The 23,547-nt window shown below is 33.1% G+C and overlaps 4 protein-coding genes and 1 long non-coding RNA gene across 5 annotated transcripts; 4 read left to right on the top strand and 1 right to left on the bottom strand.

Moving 5' to 3' along the window:
- Nucleotides 1-145: 145 nt before the first annotated feature.
- On the bottom strand, nucleotides 146-10,280 carry LOC139502764 (uncharacterized). The gene is made up of 4 exons (XR_011658930.1): nucleotides 10,148-10,280; nucleotides 2,812-2,881; nucleotides 1,942-2,016; nucleotides 146-260 (listed from the first exon to the last, which is right to left on the bottom strand). It is a non-coding gene; the product is annotated as an uncharacterized lncRNA (long non-coding RNA).
- Nucleotides 10,281-16,675: 6,395 nt separating this feature from the next.
- LOC139504062 (micronuclear linker histone polyprotein-like) lies at nucleotides 16,676-17,398 on the top strand. Its single transcript, XM_071294121.1, has one exon. The coding sequence runs from the start codon at nucleotides 16,676-16,678 to the stop codon at nucleotides 17,396-17,398; it is 723 nt and encodes a 240-aa protein (XP_071150222.1).
- Nucleotides 17,399-17,433: 35 nt separating this feature from the next.
- Nucleotides 17,434-19,629, top strand: LOC139504061 (uncharacterized). The gene has a single exon (XM_071294120.1). It carries the CDS (start codon nucleotides 17,434-17,436, stop codon nucleotides 19,627-19,629), a length of 2,196 nt encoding a protein of 731 aa, XP_071150221.1.
- A 252-nt stretch (nucleotides 19,630-19,881) lies between these two features.
- On the top strand, nucleotides 19,882-21,063 carry LOC139504060 (serine/threonine-protein kinase PRP4 homolog). Its single transcript, XM_071294119.1, has one exon. It carries the CDS (start codon nucleotides 19,882-19,884, stop codon nucleotides 21,061-21,063), a length of 1,182 nt encoding a protein of 393 aa, XP_071150220.1.
- A 35-nt stretch (nucleotides 21,064-21,098) lies between these two features.
- Nucleotides 21,099-23,294, top strand: LOC139504059 (uncharacterized). Its single transcript, XM_071294118.1, has one exon. The coding sequence runs from the start codon at nucleotides 21,099-21,101 to the stop codon at nucleotides 23,292-23,294; it is 2,196 nt and encodes a 731-aa protein (XP_071150219.1).
- The last annotated feature ends 253 nt before the right edge of the window (nucleotides 23,295-23,547 follow it).

Raw genomic sequence — 23,547 nt, 5'->3', positions numbered from 1 at the left:
CTTACATAAAGATGTATCATTTTAAAAGGTTCATTTGCTCTGGGCCAACATGGGCAAGGGCATACATGTAAGCCTTCCCTTCTTCTCATGGTAATATACATCCATAATTAAGATCAAACAAAATTATATTATTATGAATAAAATATCTAATACATCTACAATATATTCTTCTTTGTTTTCTAATGACTCCTACCAAGTATAATCTGTTTTTGTATCCAGGAAAAGCAACCAGATTTTTAGTTCAAGGACTTCACTGTGACCTATAAGAGAAAAAGATTTTAAGTATAGCATATATACATTGGCATTACAATCATGACTAAAGTTTAAAGTTATCTGCATTTGTTGATAAATATTAGGGAATGTGTCCATAGGGACACAGATGCTGCCCCAGCTAGCATATAACATTATAAAGGGTTAATTCAGTGTTCACAAACATTATAGATGCATTTTATCAAATTTAGTTGAGACAAACTTAAGTTAGAGAACAGAAAAAAAATATCCTATTAGGTTATAAAGGGACAAAACATTAATAAAAGTGCTTGTAAGCACCAATGGGTAAAGATTGTTCATTTTTTTCAGTTAACATTGCATTAAGCATGGACTGTAGCCCGGTAGTAGGTGATGTAAAAGATGTGATTTTAGACTCATGTTGTGGACATGCCAATCAGTATATTACAATTAAAATTAAGTATTATTGAATTCATAAATCTTTTGCTATTACATAGGTGAAGGTAACTTTATACATATTATATGTGTTTGTTTTCTATTAAATCTTTTGATAATAAAAATGTGTTTGATGAAGACTTTTAACAGTTTATCATCCATGCTCCATGATTCAGGTAACCTTAATTACTAAACAGCATGGGATCACACCTGGTTTGTGTGTCTATCCTTAAGACTGTCATGTCAGACACAATACAATGCCTCTCAAAGTTATCAATCTCAGTATGTCCTTAGAGTACTGTACCTTTACATGGGCGTATGACATTTGCGCCGATTTTGAAAATTTTCATTCTTTCATTTGTGCCGATTTCATTTTTTCATTTGTGCCAATTTTATATTTGCTCCTAATTAGATTTACAGGTAAGTTAAAACTTATACATGTACTGTGCATTGGTCAAATCTGGTTATAATTGTTTTTCATCCATGTTTAAGTTAATTTTGAGTCATATTGTTCTGAAACTTCGTTGCAACTTGATGGACATATTGCACACTGAAACGGACCGAGTAGTCAATTCTTTAATTATCGAGGGCCATACATATCTGAAGGTCAGTGTCCTGAAATATAACAACATATCTTACTAATGTACCATAAAATCGTGTAAAGCCAGATTTACCACGGATTCTATTGTCAAAACACAGATCGAGCATAACCATGTGGCAAATGTTCGAAAGACAGTTGCTAAAGAACTACGGATACGGTTAACAATGAAAAAAGTCTGGAGATGTATCTTGGAGGCCTTCTTCCACCTTCCAGTGGTGAGCAGGGGACAACAGTTATATACAAGTTGTGATTGACAATTCATTACATTTGTACAAGTGGCAAATGGAAGAGGTCTATTATGATAAATGAAAAATAACATGGCTTGGATGGAGAGTTTTCTCATTGACACTCATATCATATCTTCTTTATATATCTATTCACCTGTAATTTACCTGTAATAAAATCGGCGCAAATGAAAACAAAAATCGGCGCAAATGAAAGAAAAAATCGGCGCAAATGAAAAGCAGATCGGCGCAAATGCAAAACGCCGCTTTACATGTCTGATTCTTAACTTTTGGCGTGAAATGTATTAAATGTAGGCGCCATTTATTTTTTCATTGTTTAACCTGTTGGTCTAACATGAGTTTGAGTAACAAACCAGTCATGTGCATATTGCAAGCATAACAGGATTTGTTTTATCACAAATCTTTGTTTTGTTCTGACTGAATAATCCTTACCAGGATATAAAGTAGGCAGCCAACTGTGACCTTTAGCTAATTTCACTGCAAATTCTCCAGTAATTATATTGTGATCTGAAAATCAAAATGCAAAGTTATTTAAACTGACAAATTCTTAACACTAATATTATCAGTATCAATATAAAATAGTAGTTACTGCAACTGGGATAAAAATACCATTAAGCTTTGACATATTGTTATATATTTTTAAGCTTTGACATATTTTTATATATTTTTAAGCTTTGACATATTGTTATATATTTTTAAGCTTTGACATATTGTTATATATTTTTAAGCTTTGACATATTGTTATATATTTTTAAGCTTTGACATATTGTTATATATATATATTTATAATTAAAGAGTGGACAATACTACACTGAATATTTCTTTACAAAGTTTGGATTTTCAATTGATAATTAACCCAGGATATTAAGAAAGACACTAATAAAAAAAAAATTGTCAATGTGGGCAAGGGTTCCTTTGTGTCCAAGGAAGAATACTTAAAACTTCTTTGCTTTCTTAACTTTTGGTCTCAAATGTGTTTTATTAGCTCACTGAGTATGTTTTTCCTGTTTAAAATTACCAACATATTTGTTTTCTTTCTGAAAATAATCTCAAATGTATTTGATCTTTACTTTTGTTAGCTGCCTAAACTTTTGGTTTTTGAAAGTGTTTAATGAAATTAATTGCTTGTTTTCTAAATTTTTGGTTTCCGATGTGTTAAATGAATATGATCTTTTGGCAACTTTTTAGATTTTTGGTCTCAAATGTCATGAATGTGCTTAATTAAGAAATCTGTCATGTGCACCTGATGGTATGAAAAGATTTGTCTAATGTTTTATATTTTTGTTCTTGAATAATCCTTACTAAATTATACAGGATGCAACCAACTGTGACCATAAGACCAGTCAAATGCTTATTCTCCAATGCTAATTATCTGAAAATAAATAAGAACATAATGAATCTTATTGTTTATTTATGTCAGTCAGGGGTACTACTTATTTAAGTTATTTTTAATTACTTGAAGAAGTAGAAAAAAAAATATACACATTAGAAGTAAATTTGTAGGATACTTAAAGTCATAAGAAACGAGTGACCGGTGAAAAATACTGTTCTTCAAATTCTTGAACCAATGGATACAAAAAATCATAAACTTAGTCTTTTGAGCACACATTTATCATTTTTTTCTTGTAAATTTCATATTAATCGTCATTTTTTTTTCAATCGGTCTGTGTTGTGAAAATATGGCAGGTAATTGAAGTTCGTGTTTTGAACCCAAATTTTAACGATTGTCACCAGTTCGTAAACAATGGACAAAATACAAATAAAAAAGCATGGCAATTGAGCACGTGTTTAACCTAAAAATTCAGATAATAGTTTATTTTAAGGACATCCATGCGTATTGCAATCATCGGATTTTTACGAAATGGGTCACACTGAGGTTACTTTGCATACAGAAAATATGTCGGGGGAATTGCTTTCTGGTTTTATCTTCAGAACACTGCTCATTTACAAGCCCCAAGGAGCATTTTTTGAAGACCTTGTGCACATACTTCAGATCTTTATGCAATTAGTTTCTTTGTTGAATTAATCACTGGTATTTAAAAAAAGATAATCGTAACTGAAATTACGATTATCCCAATATGGCGATGGTAGATATAGGAAAAATCTTAATACTCATTTTTCTTAAATGTACGTTTATCTATACCATTACATCATATTTGAATCGTAAATGTGCACTGGAATTGTCTAAGCACTTTGAAAATAGCCGTTGAAAAATTTGGGATGATAATCATAATTATTGCTATTTTGTGCATTTTTCTTTTGATCTTCTTTTGTGATAATTTTCATATCAGTGTCCTGTACCAAGTCAGGAAGATGGTCATTGTTATATTATTGTTCGTTTCTCTGTGTGTTGCATTTTAACGTTGAGTCGTTTGTGTTTCCTCTTATTTTTGAGATATTGAGATAAGACTTGGCACGGTACTTGTCTATCCCAAATTCATGTATTTGGTTTTCATGTTATATTTGTTTTGTCTGATGCTTTGTCCGTTTCTGTGTGTGTTGCGTGTCGGTGTTGTGTCGTTGTTCTCTTATATTTAATGCGTTTCGCTCGGTTTTGGTTTGTTACCCCGATTTTGTTTTTTGTCCATGGATTTATGAGTTTTGAACAGCGGTATACTACTGTTGCCTTTCATATCATGCTTCTCGCTTGAGATGGAAAAATTATCACTAGAAACTAAGAAGGCCACGTAACTAAGCGTTGCTAACGAAATTGACATGAAATTGACATTGACTGTTCCCGCTCTAGCAAGAAAATCAATCTCGTTGAGATGATCAACAATAATCTATAACTATAGTATTTTTCTTCTCTGATAATCGTAATTTTTTTTATCGGATAATAGTAACTGAAACATAATAAATGTGTTTTTCAGTATTTCAATGGTATTTTGTTTGTTAAAAATGCAAATGTTCAGTTTAAAGATGACATAAACGCATATAAAAATAAATGAAGAAACTTACAGGTTAATATCTAGGACAAATTTACCTATACGTTTCTATTCATATTAACTGACAACGATATACATAACCTTTTGATTGTTGATATATACATGTACCTGTTAAAGATATGGAAAAGTCAGTTATTGTGGTGAGTAGATATCTTTATTTTTTTTCAAAGTTTCAATGTTGTGTGTGCGTTTAAGTTTGTTTTTGTTTGTTTGTTATTTGGTTTTGTTTTGTTGTTTTTTTGTGGGGGGGGGGGGGGGGGGGGAGAAAAAGGATGGATTAGCTATCTCCCATATCCCAAAAGTGCAATTCTTTCAATTCATTGCTCAAAATGAAAGTCACGTATACCACTAGTGTTGGATAATCGGTTGAAATTACCAACCGATTATCTATTACAATCGATTGACAGCCACCAACCGACTATCGGTTATAATTGCATCATAATAGCTTTCCCTTTTTTTTAAATGAAATCATGCATTTAGTCTCATTGTACATGTCTAATGTGTATATTCCATATCATTGCAGAGTTTATATATTCATATTTGATCTTTTGTTTCCTTTTCATATTCTGGCATGCTAAATTATAATCCTGGTACTTTGATAACTATTTATTTAGCAGTTAGAACAATGAATTAATAAGAATCAAGATTCATATTGAACATATTTTATTTCATAATTACAACATTAATTACCAACAATGACACTAACTTTTCTAAATTTCAATGGTGTAACTCACAATACAATTTCAATAACATATCTGTATAAACATTTGAATGCAACTAATTAAGAAAAGATATATACAGTTTTTAACTTTAAGAAATTTAAAATTAACAGAAACCAGATGCTCCGCAGGGCGTAGCTTTATACGACCGCAGAGGTTGAACCCTGAACGGTTGGGGCAAGTATGGACACAACATTCAAGCTGGATTCAGCTCTAAATTTGGATTGTGATTAAATAGTTGACACAGCATAGGTTTCTGACACAGAATGAATGTGTTCTAATGAACTTTAAATTTTTGTTTTCTCTTAGAGCAATTCACTATGCTGTTGAATATTAATCCTCTCAAAACAAGAATGTGTCCTCAGTACACGAATGCCCCACTCGCACTATCATTTTCCATGTTCAGTGGACCGTGAAATTGGGGTAAAAACTCTAATTTGGCATTAAAATTAGAAAGATCATATCATAGGGGACATGTGTACTAAGTTTGAAGTTGATTGGACTTAAACTTCATCAAAAACTACCTTGACCAAAAACTTTAACCTAAAGCGGGACAGACGGACGGACGAACGGACGGACAAACGAACGGACAGACGGACGGACGGACGCACAGACCAGAAAACATAATGCCCCTCTACTATCGTAGGTGGGGCATAAAAATGTTTGAAGAAATTTTCTTTTTTATTTATGAAATTTCAAATGAGAAAAATTGAACCCAATTTTTTTAATCACATCCCCCTTTCCCTTATTCCAAAACTATTAAGATGTAAAAAAAACTGCTTGTTATCACTGAATGTTATTTATTATAATTTATCAGTTGGTAGTAAAAAGTGAATATACATTGTATATTGTATATAACAAAGATTTAAGTTGATTCTGGACAAAGAAAGATAACTCCAATTAAAAAAAAATCTTGCTATTGCACAATATGTTGCAATTAGATATTTCTTGCTTACTATTCTGGACAAAGAAAGATAACTCTAATTAAAAAAAAAATTGCTATTTCACAATATTGTGCAATTAGATATTTCTTGCCATTGCGCAATACTGTGCAATTGAAAAGACTTGCTATTGCACAATACTTAATATAATAATTTTAGATCCTGATTTGGACCAACTTGAAAACTGGGCCCATAATAAAAAATCTAAGTACATTTTTGGATTCAGCATATCAAAGAACCCCAAGATTTCAATTTTTGTTGAAATCAGACTAAGTTTAATTTTGGACCCTTTGGACTTTAGTGTGGACCAATTTGAAAACAGGACCAAAAATGAAGAATCTACATACACAGTTAGATTTGGTATATCAAAGAACCCCATTTATTCAATTTTTGATGAAATCAAACAAAGTTTAATTTTGGACCCCGATTTGGACCAACTTGAAAACTGGGCCAATAATCAAGAATCTAAGTACATTTTTAGATTCAGCATATCAAAGAACCTAACTGATTCATTTTTTGTCAAAATCAAACTAAGTTTAATTTTGGACCCTTTGGACCTTAATGTAGACCAATTTGAAAACGGGACCAAAAGTTAAGAATCTACATACACAGTCATGACAGTTAGATTCGGCATATCAAAGAACCCCAATTATTCAATTTTGATGAAATCAAACAAAGTTTAATTTTGGACCCTTTGGGCCCCTTATTCTGTTGGGACCAAAACTCCCAAAATCAATACCAACCTTCCTTTTATGGTCATAAACCTTGTGTTTAAATTTCATAGATTTCTATTTACTTATACTAACGTTATGGTGCGAAAACCAAGAAAAATGCTTATTTGGGTCCCTTTTTGGCCCCTAATCCCTAAACTGTTGGGACCTAAACTCCCAAAATCAATACCAACCTTCCTTTTGTAGTCATTAACATTGTGTTTAAATTTCATTGATTTCTATTTACTTAAACTAAAGTTATTGTGCGAAAACCAAGAATAACGCTTATTTGGGCCCTTTTTTGACCCCTAATTCCTAAACTGTTGAAACCAAAACTCCCAAAATCAATCCCAACCGTTCTTTTGTGGTCATAAACCTTGTGTCTAAATTTCATAGGTTTCTATTAACTTAAACTAAAGTTATAGTGCGAAAACCAAGAAAATGCTTATTTGGGCTCTTTTTGGCCCCTAATTCCTAAAATGTTGGGACCAAAACTCCCAAAATCAATACCAACCTTCCTTTTGTGGTCATAAACCTTGTGTTAAAATTTCATAGATTTCCATGCACTTTTACTAAAGTTAGAGTGCGAAAACTAAAAGTATTCGGATGCCGGACGACGACGACGACGACGACGCCGACGCCAACGTGATAGCAATATACGACGAAAATTTTTTCAAATTTTGCGGTCGTATAAAAATAAAAGCAATGCATTTGCATTATAATATAATATACAGTAAACAAAGCGGATTAAGCCAATGTCTGTTAATTCGTGTAGAATGCTTATTTTCACTTTTGTGGTCATCTTTTTTCTGTCAATTGTGTCATTCGTGCGTCTGAGACTTAAAGTTGCAAGAATGCAGAATTATTACAAAGTTGAACCGTATCCGATTCGTGATTCTTATATCTTTTAATGGCGGACAAATTTCGGAAAATTTACAAAAATAAACGATGTTTGGCAAGCAATTTTGAAAGGAATATGACGTTTTAGATGCTACAAATGGACAAAACATTAATAAAAGGCAATTTGCAACACGTTCTTATGAAGCAAAGAAAATATTTTATCTAAAATCGCGATGATTTTATGTACGCTCTCAAGTAACAAGTACCGGAATTGAAAGAAAGTATTTCATACAAAGTTATTAATTTTAAATAACGTTCCATCAATCTGCAAATATTTATAGTCATGATAGTCAATGCTTTTGTCACGTTTATAAAGAAGGAAATTGGTTAAGTCTTTAATTATAGGATGTTTGACATTATCATTGTCATTGACTGATATTTTTTGTTATTATTTGTTTGACTGCGCATATAATATGCAAACCGCAAACGGACCGGAAGTTGATAAGCTAAAAGTCCGGAAACTTTAACGACAATCGATTGAACAAAATCCCAATCGATTATCGACATCGCCAGGCCCAACCAACTGATTTCCGACTTATTCCGATCATCGGAACAACACTATAAATCACATTTTCATATGTCATATTTTTGCCTCCAATATCACGTTTATACTAAAATTATGTGCGAAATGAACAAAAGTTTCCATCAATAACTTTATGACTGCATTATCGGATTTATTAGTTGATACTTTTATCGGGTGATATGAGTGTTAATATTTCCCTTTTCCTTATAATTCAATAAATATTGCCGTCCATATTTTTTCCTTTGAATTCACTTTTTTCTATTTTATACTGACAGTCAGCATGACTGATATAATAATATAGTGTCTGCGCGTACCCGCATGTGGGTACGAATAGTCAAATTGCCGTTCTAGGCTGCGCGTAACCACATCCGGTTTTCTAATAAAATGCCATTGGATCGGGTATAAAACGTGAAATATCTACGGAAATTATCGATAAAATGGGGATATCGTGTAGAACGAGTGAAAAGTATGAAAAATAATATTTTCAAATTGTATTTATTAAATAATGATACATAATAATCATTGCAAAATTAAAAGCACAATGATGGAAAATGAACCTGTACAGTCCCTGTAAAAGAAAAACATGACTGATAGAAATTAATACTATTATAAAATTTTAATGCAAATTTAAAGAATAATTTTTTTATAAATTAAAAATATACCCATATGATATTTTAAAATAATCTTTAAGTAAAATGTTAAACAGAAACTAAAATTTTAAAATATATAAAACTACTAAAATTAAAGCATGAGTTTATAAAAATTAAAATTTAAAGAAGCAAGTAATAATGATTAATGAAACGTGAACGGAGGCTGGCAACATTTGAAATTTGCAGCCGGGTTGAAATCCGTGCCAAAACAATCATATTTGATATGTAAAATGTGTTCCAAATGTTAATTAGTTACATGAATCTTTTGTAATTGGTTTAAATTGATATTATAACTTGCTTCTTTAATTTTTATAAACTCCAGCTTTAATTTTAGTAGTTTTACTTTACTTTTTTATTTTCAGGGACTGTACAGTTTCATTTTCCATCATTGTGCATTTAATTTTAATTAATAAATACAATTTGAAAATATTATTTTTTTCATATTCTTCACTCTTCTACCCGAAATCCCTATACTATCGATAATTTTCTTACATATTTCACGTTTCATTCCCGATTCGATGGCATTTTATTAGAAAACCGGATGTGGATATGCGCAGCCTAGAACAGCAATTTGACTATTCGTACCCGCATGCGGGTACGCGCAGACACTGCCAATAATATACATGTATGATTTTAAATATCTATTGTTTTCATTTACTAGAAAAGTACTAATTATATGGCAAGTATGCAAATACAAAAATGTTCCTTGTGGCTTGTAAAGTACCTTCAATATTTTTCTCTACAATATCTTCCATGCATATGTATGAAGCATACTTTTCATATACCGAGTATGTATGAATTTTTATCTTTTTGTCGGTTGTGTTAATTTTCAAAGTTATCCCTTGTTCTTTATAACTTTTAAGTTGTGTTATCATCCATGAAAAATAAAGTGTCATGAAAACTGTAGCCCCTTATTTCTCGTCAAACTGTTTTTGACGAATACTAAATGCCTTTCCTTCTTCGTTATGGCATAATAGGATATGTTCTAGAATTAAATCAACAGTGGCTTCCCGGGGGCAGAAATAGCCCATAGAACCACCTGCAATGTATGAATTTATTAACTATGGGAAGGTCAACTGTCCATATGATATAGACAGAAGCTTTATATAGTTAGTCGACCTTCCCATGGATATTATAAACAAAGAATTATAAATTCATAAACAAATGCCTACAGGTGTCTGTGCCTGTGGGCGTGAATTATACGCACGTCCTTGACAATAACCAGTGAACGGATACTTCGTTGTGCTTACCTAAACTTAAGAACGATGAATGAATGACGATAGAAAACTGTTTCTTCAATAATGTACAAACTAACTTCGAAATGTCAAATCCCTGTGAGATATAAGTCAGTGCCAGTATGCAAAGCATGCAAGCGGATGTGGAAACCGGTCTAACTTTTCTAATACTTTAACAACCCCGGCTTGTCTGGATATAAATTCCGGATTTGTCATGTCTTCAAAATTAATGTTATTCTGTAATGAAGATCTTTGCATTTCTGTTTATATAATAATTTGAATTCTAGGATCTATACCTTTCTTTTTAATAAGTATCTCCCCAGACGATTAGGTGGTGTTTCAGTCCAAAATTGAAGAACAGTAGTGGACGTATTACGTTGTATAAACAACGGTTCTCCAAGATAGTGGAGGAATACTACAAAAACAGAACAGAATAGTGAATCTTTTATTTAGCAGTATAAATTATAATTATATTTTTAACATAAATTGAGAGGGCGTAGGTAGGAGGAGGTGTCTAACAAATTCTCTGAAAAAAGTTTGACGGTAAAGTCGTTGACCAACAGCCAAGTTACACCGTATGATGCGCCTGACAGAGGCGGAAATTACAGATAAGGTAAGAGGTAACAGGCCCAAATCGGCATCAGTTGAAATCGCCACCCGGGTGTAGCCAAATATACACTTGGTTAAATCGACACTTAATGTGGTCATCTCGGTACTAATGTAAAATATGTTGAATATGCCTAATGTTCAGTAAAATGATTGCAATCAAAATTCAAAGTAGGTGTCATCCAGAACTGTTGACTTAAAGTCCTTTAAAACTATTTGAGTATATTTGTTTTGGTGTTAGACTTATAATGTGTTTTCAAGGTATTGGATATTTGTAATGCATGTTTTAAATTCAACAGTTGAGCATTTTGCATGATTGTTGGTTTTAAACCTTGCCGCGCTGAAATACCGCCTAAATTTCTAATTATTTTGCATGCGAGTTTGGCCGCTACCAAATACGTGTTAATGTGAGCAACAGCCTAGTTGGTGTTTATAAAGATGGGGAACCTTTTTTCGAGACGTCGGGATTGGGTATATTTAAGCTCGGGATTTCGGGATTGATCCTTTCGAGATCCGTGAATTCCCTTTTTTTCAAACTTCAGGAAATCGGGATTTTAATTTCTTGACCGAAAATTTGGGACTCCAGATTTCATGTTTTTAAATCCGGATTTCGGGTACCACGATATCCGGAGGATACAAGAACAAATTAATATTCCAAAATCCTGATAACAAAATGTTTTATTGTGTTATATGCTGCTTAATATTGTGTAACAGCATAAAATTCTAAGGTTTAAGTCTTTCATTTTAGCAATGATTTGTATAGTTAGACTAACTATACAAATCCTTGATTTTAGTTAACTCCTAATTTCCTCCAAAGATACTCTCCCATCACCGCGTGGCTGTTTATTTGTTTATTGCCCATGTATTACATGTACGAATTCATTGGTAAGTAGCACCTAACAGTCATTTCAAAGCAGTATCACTTTATAAGTACCAAAGACTACATATATACATAATATATAGCAAGCAATATTATGGAAATAACTGAGATTGTCATTTTTCCGTTGGACCATAAATTGCAGCACATTCGCGTAGACCCCGTATTAAACACACATAACGGAAGCATACATACAATGATTGGTTGGTTGGTTGGTTGGTTAGTTGGTTGGTTGGTTGGTTGGTTGATTGATTGATTGATTGATTGATTGGTTAATTGGTTGGTTGATTAAGCACATTGGATAGGGTAAATTGAAACAGCAAAAAAGAAACAAAAAAGATCTTGATTCAACACATGAGACAGAAACATGCATGCACTGATTGATTAATTGATTGATTGGTTGGTTGGTTGGAATTCAAACACAGATAAAACTCTTTAAATAGTTCCAAAAATCACATAATTTGCCTCTTAGTACCTGACCTTGACATTTAACCTTGTGACCTTCGTCAAGGTCATTGCTTTACAATGTAATTGCAAAAGACCCTATGGGCCAAGGACCTTTCGTATAAGAGTTTTGCCTTATAATGGCTTTTTATAAACCATCAATGGGGGTTATGTCCCTTACATAATGGTAAAACCAATAAAGTCATACTGTAACAAAGGTGCCCCTTGAAGTACTTAGCATTTTTCACTGCTTAAATTTTCTGTATCTATAACCATTGAAGAATTATAGGGAAATCAAAGACATATGAAAATCTAAAATATGACCTTGACCTTTGACCTTGACCTTATTTTCTTAGTTAGGACCCAGGGGACTCAAATAAAAACATTCCAGGGTTATATGGTTAACGGTTTACGAGTTAAAAAAACATACCGACAAATTTATTCCGAATCGCTTCAATCCAAATTAGCCAAAAATGATATTTTTGAGTGATATAAGGGAGATAATATGCTACTTCCGGTGAAATGAATGTCACTTCCGGTCTTATATGATAGCTTCTTTCACACGGATTCCAAAAATATATAGTTTCTATATACTTTTGTATGTAGAAGGGGAAATAATTGGCCACTTCCGGTTTGCTGGAAGTCATGTTTAGTCTTCAGTAATCAGTTTATGTATCTATATGACGAAATATATGGATTCTGAGTACTTTTAGATGAAAAAATTGCAAAAAAAGCTACTTCCGGTTTTCTCAAGGTCACTTCCGGTAGTCATTTTTCAAGGTCATTTGTCACCTAACCTTTTGTACAAGGTCAAATGCCTTTATAATGAACTTATTTAAAGCTATAATCAAATAAACTCATATCAAGACATTTCAGGGGCATCAACTCCTCTAAGATGCCATTTAATAGTATAAGACTAAATGTAGCATATCTTTATTACTTTAAAGCTGACATTTTGCACTTGTTCTTTAATATGTATCTTTCAAAGTGTCGGAGAAAATGCAAAAACAAGCAAAAGTCTTAATTGAGAACTTGACCTTGACCTTTGACCTTGACCTCATTTTCTAAGTTTGGACCTAGGGGACTCAAATAAAAACATTCCAGGGTTATACAGTTAATTGTTTATGAGTAAAAAAAACATACCGACAAATTTATTCTGTAAAGGTAGATAACTCCTATAAAATTTCATCGAATCGCTTCGATCTAAATACGGCAAAAATTCCTGAGAATGTAACGAACAATTTGTTAAAAGAATTTTGTCACTATCTTTTTTTGTTACGAAGGAGATACACTCTGATGATAAACAGTGAATAGGGAGATAACTCCTACAAAGAAAATGGTTTGTCTTAGCAGGGTGAAATTTAAAAGCGCATAAACTATACGATACAATATGAGAAATATCTAAGCGACATAATGCGAAACGAACATTTATCGCAAGAACAAAATTTGGCGGAAAAAAAAAAATAATAATAATAATAATAATAATAATAATAATAATAATCAGAAGAAATACAATAAGTCTTTCCACAGAAAAGTGGAAAGACTTAATAATAATCAGAAGAAATACAATAGGTCTTTCCACAGAAAAGTGGAAAGACCTAATAAGTCTTTCCATAGAAAAGTGGAAAGACTTAATAATCAGAAGAAAAACAATAGGTCTTTCCACAGAAAAGTGGAAAGATCTAATTGAAAACCAATTGTTCAGAGAACTATTGAAGGCCTTTCCACATCAAAGAAACTTCGAAAAGAAGCTAGTTTCTTCAATCTGATGCGATAAATAATGGTTTTGATATGTTCGAAAGTGAACTAAAGGAGATAATATGCTATTTCCGGTTAAGTAAATGTTACTTTTGGTCTCATATGATAGCTTCTTTCACACTGATATAGTTTCTATATACTTTTGCCTGTAAACTGGGATATAATTGACCACTTCTGGTTTACAGAAAGTCACTTCTAGTCTTTAGTAATTAGTACATGTATTTAAATTACAAAAAATATGGATTCTGAGTACTTTGATATGAAAAAGTGCAAAAATAGCTACTTCCGGTTTTTCAAGGTCACTTCCGGTTGTCATTTTTCTAGGTCATATTTCACCTAACCTTTTGTACATGGTCATATGGCTTTATAATGAACTAAGTTGAAGTTATAATCAAATAACTATATATTGAGACATTTCAGGGGCACTAACTCCTACAAGATGCTCTTTAATTGTATCAGATCAAATGTAACATATCTTCATTACAATAAAGTAAACATTTTGCGCTTGTTTTTTAATATAAATCTTTAATAAGTTATCAAAAGTACCAGGATTATAATTTTATACGCCAGACGCGCGTTTCGTCTACATAAGACTCATCAGTGACGCTCAGATCAAAATAGTTAAAAAGCCAAATAAATACAAAGATGAAGAGCAACTGTCGTAGAAAATCTCAAAACAAGGCAAAATCAAAAGTAAGAACTTGACCTTGACCTTTAACCTTGACCTCATTTTCTAAGTTAAGACATAGGGGCCTCAGATAAACATTACAGGGTTATATGGTTAATAGTTGAGGAGTTGAAAACACATACAGACAAATTTATTTTGTAAAGGTAGATAACTCCTATAAAATGTAATCGAATCGCTTCGATTCAAATTAGCCAAAAATTCCTGAGGATGTAAGAACAATTTGTAAAAATAATTTTGTCGATATCTTTTTTGTTACGAAGGAGATGCAATATCTTTTTTGATACGAAGAAGATGCACTCTGATGATAAACAGTAAATAGGGAGATAACTCTTAAAAAAGAAAATGGTTCGGCTTAGCATGATGAAATTTAAAAGCGCTTAAACTATACGATACAATGTAAGAAATATCTAATCGACATATTGCGACACAAACATTTATCATGTTTATCGCAAGAACGAAATGTGGCGAAAAAAAAAATAATAATCAGAACAAATACAATAGGTCTTTCCACAGAAAAGTGGAAAGACCTAATAATCAGAACAAATACAATAGGTCTTCCCACAGAAAAGTGGAAAGACCTAATAATCAGAAGAAATACAATAAGTCTTTCCACAGAAAAGTGGAAAGACTTAATAATAAGAATAAAAACAAAAAGTATTTCCACAGAAAAGTGGTAAGACTTATTAATAATCAGAAGAAATACAATAGGTCGTTCCACAGAGAAGTGGTAAGACTTAATAATCAGAATAAATACAATAGGTATTTCCACAGAAAAGTGGAAAGACCTAAAAAAATGAAAAAAGTTGAGATAGACTTGGTACAAATGTGTTGGTATTTTGTGTTTTTGTGTCATAGCCATATATTCTATAATTTAGTGCTTCTCCTACCTGACCGGATGCTAACGAGATACATCCTTGCTTAGACGTATATTATTTCTAATAATATGTTTTCTTTGTTTCTGTTATATATATATATACAACTCGTCTAAACATCAACCCAACAATGTTAGATCTGTAAATTTGCTTTCGCAAATTTTTGGTTCTTCCCTCGCCGGGATTCGAACCCATGCTACTGTGATATCGTGACACCAAATCGCCTGCACTGCAGCCGTCCCGCTAGACCACACGACCACCTGGGCTCTCAAAAAAGAGCTTTTGGTGGGCATGTGTTACCTTTCCACGTCAGTTTTAATCTAGCGGCGTACTACAGTACATGATATATAAGGCATGAAGATGTTATTGTTACAGATCAGCTAAATTATCTATAGTAAAGGATCCTACAAATTAATGTAAGATACAGTCACAGAAAATAATTATATTCATAAGTACGTCTGAGTCAGTGACAACCCTACAACAGATGTATCCATCGGATCGCCATCAATGATGGTGATACATGGCTGTGTACATAATGTATATACAACTCGTCTAAACATCAACCCAACAATGTTAGATCTGTAAATTTGCTTTCGCAAATTGTTGGTTCTTCCCTCGCCGGGATTCGAACCCATGCTACTGTGATATCGTGACACCAAATCGCCTGCACTGCAGCCGTCCCGCTAGACCACACGACCACCTGGGCTCTCAAAAAAGAGCTTTCGGTGGGCATGTGTTACCTTTCCACGTCAGTTTTAATCTAGCGGCGTACTACAGTACATGATATATAAGGCATGAAGATGTTATTGTTACAGATCAGCTAAATTATCTATAGTAAAGGATCCTACAAATTAATGTAAGATACAGTCACAGAAAATAATTATATTCATAAGTACGTCTGAGTCAGTGACAACCCTACAACAGATGTATCCATCGGATCGCCATCAATGATGGTGATACATGGCTGTGTACATAATGTATATACAACTCGTCTAACTTATATATATATATATAATAATATTTTTAAATTTGCAAACTACATTTCACATCAAATAATAACAGTTCGTTAAAATATTGTCACTAGCGCTTTCATGCCTTCTGGCAATCTTCAGGCGACGTTTTAACAATGTCCTTGACGACACTGCCGTTGGTAACGTTTATTACGTTACAATAACGATAAGGGGAGATAAATCAAACGTGTTTAAGTAGATCCGTTTAATTTTGGCTGAAAGTCCTTTATAAAGTGTGCTTCCTTTGCCAGTCAATTTCTAATAAAGGAAATAAAAGGAGAACCAGAAATGGAAACAAAATTACGATGGGATCTTACGATTCAAAGAATCCATACGGAAGTATCTCTTTTAATAGCGAAAAAAGAAAGATACGAACAGAAATACCAGGAAAGTGAGAATCTTATCAACCAAGAAATCGACCAAATTTCAACAAACAGTGTTGCCGATAAACTGAGGGAGATATGGTCAAAAGAAATTTCTAATGAAGAGGAAAAGTCTATAAAACGCTGGAGTGAAAAACAGAAGTGGCTGGAATCATATGCAGAAAATTATGGAAAGCCAGAAAATCCACAGAACCAGCAACAAAAATCCAAGAATCAAAAACAACGGAAACCTAAGAATTTTACCGAACAAAGGCAGAGAAGTAAAACACCACTAAGAACACAGTGGACAAAAAACAAATCACAAAGTCGGTCAAGAAGCAGGAGTAAAAATCGACCAAAAACAAAGAATACTAAACCCTTGTATTCCGAAGTGGTTAAAAATCGTGATAAAAAACCAACTTCGAAACCAAATACGAAAAGACCTAACTTGAAACCTAATAGAAACCAGACTCCAAACAATCGAAATAAAAGTCTACCATCTAAGAACAAAAATGTAGACAAGAACGATGTGGAACGGAGAACAAAACGGATTCATTTTTTAGGTGTGGGTCGGAACAAAACCGCCTACCAAATAGAGGAACGTTCCGAAACCAATCTGAAACAAGTAACAGGGTCGACCCAAAAATAATTAACTTGTCTAATCGCAAACTTGATTCCGATGAAATGAAAGTGTTAAATAAAGGATTGAAATATACTCCAACACCTCCAGCTGACACTGATACACTCTCAGTGGATATCAAAGAATTTTGCCGAAAATTAAGACTAAAAAATCATTTTGGGGATAAAGAATCAAAGACAGCTGACGAATCAATTGTAAGAAATAAATCTACATTTACACCGGAAAAAGGAAAAAATAAAGATTTAGACTTATACATTAATCATCTGTCAAACTTTCCATTAATACCGAAGCCACAGGACAAAGTAAAAAATAATTTACCATTTAAACAACAGCAAGCTTTATACAGATTACAAAAAGATGAATCGATAATTATAAAAGAAGCTGACAAGGGTGGTGCATTAGTAATAATGGACAGAATATATTACCGAGACAAAATTCAGGAACAGCTCAATGATAAACAATATTATCGGGAACTCAACGACAATATGGAAAAAAAAACTAAGAGAAATATAAACAAACTTATTTCAAAATTTCCTCATTGTACTACTGAAAAGGAAGTTGACTATCTTACAAAATTTGAGGTAAAGACAAGCAACTTTTATGGACTACCTAAAATCCACAAAAGTAAGGAAGTAGAAACAGCAGTTCAACAACAAAATTGCGCATATATCGAAATAAATTCACCAAAAGATTTAAAATTTCGGCCTATTGTTGCTGGACCGCAGTGTCCAACTCATAGATTGAGCCATTTCATTGACCTAATTTTGAAACCTTTATGCCAATATGTACCTAGTTTTATCCGTGATAATTTTGATTTTTTAAATCATTTACCAGCCGAAGTCAAAGAAGATGCAATATTGGTAAGCTTCGACGTAACAAGTCTTTACACCAATATACCGCACAAACTAGGATTAGATGCTGTAAAATTTTGGCTAGAGTCATATAGGCACATTATCGACCAAAGATTTTCGAATAATTTTTTGTTGGAGGGATTGAAAATCATACTAGATAATAACACCTTTTTCTTTGATGGAAAATATTATCTACAGATCTCTGGTACAGCTATGGGAACAAAAGTTGCTCCCACATACGCAACTCTCGTGATGGGATTTCTGGAGGATAAAATGTATCAACAAGTTGAAAGTGAATTTGATACAGCTTTTAAAGTGTACGTAAAATCGGAATGGAAGCGATTCTTAGACGACTGTTTTATCATTTTAAACAAAAGTCACAATTTAGAGAAGTTTCATAGTCTGATAAACACATTACATCCTTCGATTAAATTTACCATCGAATCTAGCGAACAAAGACTGCCATTTCTAGATATTTTAATATTAAAGAATGGAACAACCTTAACCACAGATATATATTATAAGAAGACGGACACCCACCAATACCTGAATTTTCATTCATGCCATCCTTCACATACGAAAAGAAACATCCCGTTTTGTCTAGCACGACGTGTATGTACAATTGTGAGTGATGATTTCACGAAGGAATTACGTTTGAATGAACTGAAGGTGTTTTTGAAAGAACAAAACTATCCAAACCCACTAATAGAAAAGGGAATAGAAAAGGCAAAAGCTATACCAATGACGGAACTCAGGTCCACAGCACGCAAAGAGAGTAATACAGAACTTATCCCGTTTGTTAGCACTCATAACCCGTACAATCCTGACATATTCAACGTCATAAAAGCAAATTTGCCAGTTTTACAAAAAACGAAAAAATTAAAAAAGCTTTTCCCTACAGAAAAATTCCTGAAAAGTAAAAGACAGCCTTTAAATCTTAAAAAGATTTTAACAAGGGCTAAGTTTTATGACCCAAATGGAATACAATACAACGTTTCAAAATGTAATGACCCTAGATGTGGTCTTTGTGAATACATGGCAACCGGCCCGCAAATAACATTGAAAAACGGCCAAACCATTATTCCAAATGCAGACATGAATTGCAAAACGGTAAACCTTATTTACTGTATTGTATGCAGCACTTGCAAGGAATGGTACATCGGACAGACTGGTAACTCAATTTGTCAAAGAGTTCGTGTTCACAGACAACAGATACGAGATCCATCCACACGAATGCAAGATGTGAGCGAGCATTTCGAAACGTGCAGTAGTGGAAAATTTACCGTATATCCGTTCTATAAAATGAACGAATCGAACAAATATAAAAGACTGGCAAAGGAAGCACACTTTATAAAGGACTTTCAGCCAAAATTAAACGGATCTACTTAAACACGTTTGATTTATCTCCCCTTATCGTTATTGTAACGTAATAAACGTTACCAACGGCAGTGTCGTCAAGGACATTGTTAAAACGTCGCCTGAAGATTGCCAGAAGGCATGAAAGCGCTAGTGACAATATTTTAACGAACTGTTATTATTTGATGTGAAATGTAGTTTGCAAATTTAAAAATATTATTATATACATTCTGTACACCGTGTTTATTTACTTTTGCTATATATTGTGCGTGTACAAGTGCGAAGATGACTACAAGAAATAAAGGAACATCATCAACAGATACCATACTCGGGGAGATATCTGGAAAAATGACTATTCTAATTTCAAAAATCGAAACCATGAATGGATTACTTAATGATATACATCATAAGTCAAAGGACTTAACTGGATTTGACAAGGAAATGAAAGACGGATTCAAAAATGTCTGCATTGAACTGGAAACAATCCGAAACTCAAGTAAGTCTAATGAATCAACACCACCAATGTGGTTAGAATTAAATGAAGTTTCAATTGAAAAAGAAGCTTACAGAAAAAAGAAACAAATTTCTAAAATATGGAAACACCTTCTTAATGCACGTAAGCAAAACTTTTGGAATTCTCTTAACTGTGAAAAACAGGCTAACATATATAATGATTGGATTAACGCTGAAATACCAATTATTCCTCAAAAATTTCTAATAAAGGAAATAAAAGGAGAACCAGAAATGGAAACAAAATTACGATGGGATCTTACGATTCAAAGAATCCATACGGAAGTATCTCTTTTAATAGCGAAAAAAGAAAGATACGAACAGAAATACCAGGAAAGTGAGAATCTTATCAACCAAGAAATCGACCAAATTTCAACAAACAGTGTTGCCGATAAACTGAGGGAGATATGGTCAAAAGAAATTTCTAATGAAGAGGAAAAGTCTATAAAACGCTGGAGTGAAAAACAGAAGTGGCTGGAATCATATGCAGAAAATTATGGAAAGCCAGAAAATCCACAGAACCAGCAACAAAAATCCAAGAATCAAAAACAACGGAAACCTAAGAATTTTACCGAACAAAGGCAGAGAAGTAAAACACCACTAAGAACACAGTGGACAAAAAACAAATCACAAAGTCGGTCAAGAAGCAGGAGTAAAAATCGACCAAAAACAAAGAATACTAAACCCTTGTATTCCGAAGTGGTTAAAAATCGTGATAAAAAACCAACTTCGAAACCAAATATGAAAAGACCTAACTTGAAACCTAATAGAAACCAGACTCCAAACAATCGAAATAAAAGTCTACCATCTAAGAACAAAAATGTAGACAAGAACGATGTGGAACGGAGAACAAAACGGATTCATTTTTTAGGTGTGGGTCGGAACAAAACCGCCTACCAAATAGAGGAACGTTCCGAAACCAATCTGAAACAAGTAACAGGGTCGACCCAAAAATAATTAACTTGTCTAATCGCAAACTTGATTCCGATGAAATGAAAGTGTTAAATAAAGGATTGAAATATACTCCAACACCTCCAGCTGACACTGATACACTCTCAGTGGATATCAAAGAATTTTGCCGAAAATTAAGACTAAAAAATCATTTTGGGGATAAAGAATCAAAGACAGCTGACGAATCAATTGTAAGAAATAAATCTACATTTACACCGGAAAAAGGAAAAAATAAAGATTTAGACTTATACATTAATCATCTGTCAAACTTTCCATTAATACCGAAGCCACAGGACAAAGTAAAAAATAATTTACCATTTAAACAACAGCAAGCTTTATACAGATTACAAAAAGATGAATCGATAATTATAAAAGAAGCTGACAAGGGTGGTGCATTAGTAATAATGGACAGAATATATTACCGAGACAAAATTCAGGAACAGCTCAATGATAAACAATATTATCGGGAACTCAACGACAATATGGAAAAGAAAACTAAGAGAAATATAAACAAACTTATTTCAAAATTTCCTCATTGTACTACTGAAAAGGAAGTTGACTATCTTACAAAATTTGAGGTAAAGACAAGCAACTTTTATGGACTACCTAAAATCCACAAAAGTAAGGAAGTAGAAACAGCAGTTCAACAACAAAATTGCGCATATATCGAAATAAATTCACCAAAAGATTTAAAATTTCGGCCTATTGTTGCTGGACCGCAGTGTCCAACTCATAGATTGAGCCATTTCATTGACCTAATTTTGAAACCTTTATGCCAATATGTACCTAGTTTTATCCGTGATAATTTTGATTTTTTAAATCATTTACCAGCCGAAGTCAAAGAAGATGCAATATTGGTAAGCTTCGACGTAACAAGTCTTTACACCAATATACCGCACAAACTAGGATTAGATGCTGTAAAATTTTGGCTAGAGTCATATAGGCACATTATCGACCAAAGATTTTCGAATAATTTTTTGTTGGAGGGATTGAAAATCATACTAGATAATAACACCTTTTTCTTTGATGGAAAATATTATCTACAGATCTCTGGTACAGCTATGGGAACAAAAGTTGCTCCCACATACGCAACTCTCGTGATGGGATTTCTGGAGGATAAAATGTATCAACAAGTTGAAAGTGAATTTGATACAGCTTTTAAAGTGTACGTAAAATCGGAATGGAAGCGATTCTTAGACGACTGTTTTATCATTTTAAACAAAAGTCACAATTTAGAGAAGTTTCATAGTCTGATAAACACATTACATCCTTCGATTAAATTTACCATCGAATCTAGCGAACAAAGACTGCCATTTCTAGATATTTTAATATTAAAGAATGGAACAACCTTAACCACAGATATATATTATAAAAAGACGGACACCCACCAATACCTGAATTTTCATTCATGCCATCCTTCACATACGAAAAGAAACATCCCGTTTTGTCTAGCACGACGTGTATGTACAATTGTGAGTGATGATTTCACGAAGGAATTACGTTTGAATGAACTGAAGGTGTTTTTGAAAGAACAAAACTATCCAAACCCACTAATAGAAAAGGGAATAGAAAAGGCAAAAGCTATACCAATGACGGAACTCAGGTCCACAGCACGCAAAGAGAGTAATACAGAACTGATCCCGTTTGTTAGCACTCATAACCCGTACAATCCTGACATATTCAACGTCATAAAAGCAAATTTGCCAGTTTTACAAAAAACGAAAAAATTAAAAAAGCTTTTCCCTACAGAAAAATTCCTGAAAAGTAAAAGACAGCCTTTAAATCTTAAAAAGATTTTAACAAGGGCTAAGTTTTATGACCCAAATGGAATACAATACAACGTTTCAAAATGTAATGACCCTAGATGTGGTCTTTGTGAATACATGGCAACCGGCCCGCAAATAACATTGAAAAACGGCCAAACCATTATTCCAAATGCAGACATGAATTGCAAAACGGTAAACCTTATTTACTGTATTGTATGCAGCACTTGCAAGGAATGGTACATCGGACAGACTGGTAACTCAATTTGTCAAAGAGTTCGTGTTCACAGACAACAGATACGAGATCCATCCACACGAATGCAAGATGTGAGCGAGCATTTCGAAACGTGCAGTAGTGGAAAATTTACCGTATATCCGTTCTATAAAATGAACGAATCGAACAAATATAAAAGACTGGCAAAGGAAGCACACTTTATAAAGGACTTTCAGCCAAAATTAAACGGATCTACTTAAACACGTTTGATTTATCTCCCCTTATCGTTATTGTAACGTAATAAACGTTACCAACGGCAGTGTCGTCAAGGACATTGTTAAAACGTCGCCTGAAGATTGCCAGAAGGCATGAAAGCGCTAGTGACAATATTTTAACGAACTGTTATTATTTGATGTGAAATGTAGTTTGCAAATTTAAAAATATTATTATATACATTCTGTACACCGTGTTTATTTACTTTTGCTATATATATATATATATATACATCATGTT

This window comes from Mytilus edulis, chromosome 14 (genome assembly GCF_963676685.1).
Source record: "Mytilus edulis chromosome 14, xbMytEdul2.2, whole genome shotgun sequence".
Taxonomy (NCBI): Eukaryota; Metazoa; Mollusca; class Bivalvia; order Mytilida; family Mytilidae; genus Mytilus; species Mytilus edulis.
The sequence above is the reverse complement of the archived record's forward strand: the minus strand, read 5'-3'. Positions and strand labels throughout refer to the sequence as shown.

Excerpts from the sequence above, each read along its gene's own strand:
- LOC139504060 (XM_071294119.1), top strand. The coding sequence starts at position 19,882 with ATGACTACAAGAAATAAAGGAACATCATCAACAGATACCATACTCGGG.
- LOC139504059 (XM_071294118.1), top strand. The coding sequence starts at position 21,099 with ATGAAAGTGTTAAATAAAGGATTGAAATATACTCCAACACCTCCAGCT.
- LOC139504061 (XM_071294120.1), top strand. The coding sequence starts at position 17,434 with ATGAAAGTGTTAAATAAAGGATTGAAATATACTCCAACACCTCCAGCT.
- LOC139504062 (XM_071294121.1), top strand. The coding sequence starts at position 16,676 with ATGGAAACAAAATTACGATGGGATCTTACGATTCAAAGAATCCATACG.